At 46.7% G+C, this 2328-nt stretch overlaps 1 protein-coding gene across 1 annotated transcript; it reads right to left on the bottom strand.

Moving 5' to 3' along the window:
- Window positions 1-376: 376 nt before the first annotated feature.
- Window positions 377-1437, bottom strand: LOC135530175 (protein Wnt-5b-like; the record flags this gene model as incomplete). The annotated part of the gene is made up of 2 exons (XM_064958549.1): window positions 1307-1437; window positions 377-624 (listed from the first exon to the last, which is right to left on the bottom strand). Coding segments are annotated over exons 1-2 (379 nt in total), but the record flags the coding sequence as incomplete, so codon positions are not given.
- Between the last annotated feature and the right edge of the window lie 891 nt (window positions 1438-2328).

The following is a 2328-nucleotide window of genomic DNA, read 5'->3' as shown; positions in this document are numbered from 1 at the left end:
CGTGTGACTGGCTCACCTATCTGCTAGCCTTTATCCCTATCCCACCGTGTGACTGGCTCACCTATCTGCTAGCCTTTATCCCTATCCCACCGTGTGACTGGCTCACCTATCTGCTAGCCTTTATCCCAATCCCACCGTGTGACTGGCTCACCTATCTGCTAGCCTTTATCCCTATCCCACCGTGTGACTGGCTCACCTATCTGCTAGCCTTTATCCCAATCCCACCGTGTGACTGGCTCACCTATCTGCTAGCCTTTATCCCAATCCCACCGTGTGACTGGCTCACCTATCTGCTAGCCTTTATCCCAATCCCACCGTGTGACTGGCTCACCTATCTGCTAGCCTTTATCCCAATCCCACCGTGTGACTGGCTCACCTATCTGCATGACGCGTCCGAACACGGATGCATTATCCACTGTGCTACAGTTCCACCGCCGCTGCCTGAACTGGTATTGACATTCATTGATGCCCGTCTTGGCCCCCTCGCCAATGTAGACCATATGGTCCTGGTAGAGCTGGCACAGCTTCCTCTGCCCCTGGGAGAGTCCCGTCAGCTGGCTGCACAGAGGCTGGGCCCCGATGATGTACATCTCCGGTCTCTGGATAGGGTTCATCGCTAACGACCTGCATGCACGGATGGGAAATAGGAGGTTGGTAGTTATATACAGTGTTGAGAAAATAAACGTGTATTATAGTGTGTGGATGAGGCGTAAATAGCAGGCAGTTGAGCCGATATGGCTTCAGTCAAAGATTCGCCGTTTCAATATGTCATATAAAGCGGTACAATTGGTAATAATGGAAAACATGCGTGAATTAAATCCCCAAATAATAAATATAAAGGAAAACATATATAGTCTATTCTACTGTGGAAATAAAGACAGGTAAATATCGCATCGGTAATGAAATAATGATGTGCTGTAGCGACGTCAAATGATGAGGAATATGATCGGAATGTTCTCCATCAGAGTGGAACGTTTGGCAGCAAGCTCTCCGCACAAGGTCAAGATGCGGTGTTCCACTCTGCGGAGTTCTCCTGTTTCCCCCATTCCACAAACAGCTTGGCCATTTGTGCGTAGCATGGGTAAATATTGTGACAAAGTCACCACATTTGTTCTTCCACTGGTCTCCTCCACGACACAGTAGAACACACGACACCACAACACAAAACAACACACGGACGCTCTCTCAAACCCCAATCACAAAACCCACCATCTGTAAATTAACGAATCAACTGCGCATGAACTAAGTACGCAGCGATATAGAAACTGTACAGAGTTAATTTGACATAAGAAAAAGTTCAACTTACAACCAGGAGTTGGCGTCCACCAGTAGTTGCGAGCTGCATGCGATGAGAGCGACCGCCAGCAGTAAGTGTTGCTGGGCGCTGCTGCACGGTCTCCGGCTGGTTCTGGTCTCCATGACCCCTTGCGCCACCATCACCGCCAGCAAACACCAAAACGGGGAAGAAGTGCCCCTCTGTGAAAAAGACGGATCAAAAAACAACCTCTGTAATCCGCTGCGGGGGTTCTGGGTTCACAGAGATGACGATGCCGAGACAACCAAGAGTCAATATCCGATTCCGTGGAGATAAGGTGTCCTGCGCATTGTGTCCATGACTTTATTGACTTGTAGCTTTGTTCAAACTCCGTTCGGAACGCCTAATCCGAATTCCCAGTTGTGCGTAAATGTACAAGGAAGAAAACCTGATTTACGCATTAGGATCTATAGGCTAAGATGCTTAGTATGAGACACGATGTGCGTTCTGATGAGGACTAAAAGTCAAATTAAAAACACAGTCCATGAAAAGTTTAGATGACGTTGGTTAATGTTGTTGATCCGATAAGATGCATGTCTCATACTGGTATTTCCAGAAGATTACAAATACACGGCTATTTATGAAAACATTTGAACAAGTGTTCATTCCTTTGCCTCGATCTGATCTACTTTGTAAGTTTACATTCTAAACACTGACTGCCTCTCCTCATCCCACCCCTCTCATCCCCTCTTCTCCTCATCCCATCCCTCACTCCCTCCTCTCTTCTCCCTTGTTTTACGGGCAAGGGGAGGGACGGACACCCGGGGAACACGGTTCATGTCAACTCAAATTGTATTTGTCACATGCTCCGAATACAACATGTGTTTACGGTGAAATTACAAGCCCTTAACCAACGATGCAGTTTTAAGAAAATAATGTTTAAGAAAACATTTAGGAAACAAACTAAAGAAATAAAAAAGCAACAGAATAAAGTAACAATAACGAGGCTATATACAGTACAGGGGTACCGGTACCGAGTCAATGTGGAGGCTATATACAGTACAGGGGTATCG

This window comes from Oncorhynchus masou, unplaced genomic scaffold, assembly GCF_036934945.1.
Source record: "Oncorhynchus masou masou isolate Uvic2021 unplaced genomic scaffold, UVic_Omas_1.1 unplaced_scaffold_12817, whole genome shotgun sequence".
Classification (NCBI taxonomy): Eukaryota; Metazoa; Chordata; class Actinopteri; order Salmoniformes; family Salmonidae; genus Oncorhynchus; species Oncorhynchus masou.
This window is presented reverse-complemented; position numbering and strand designations above follow the sequence as displayed.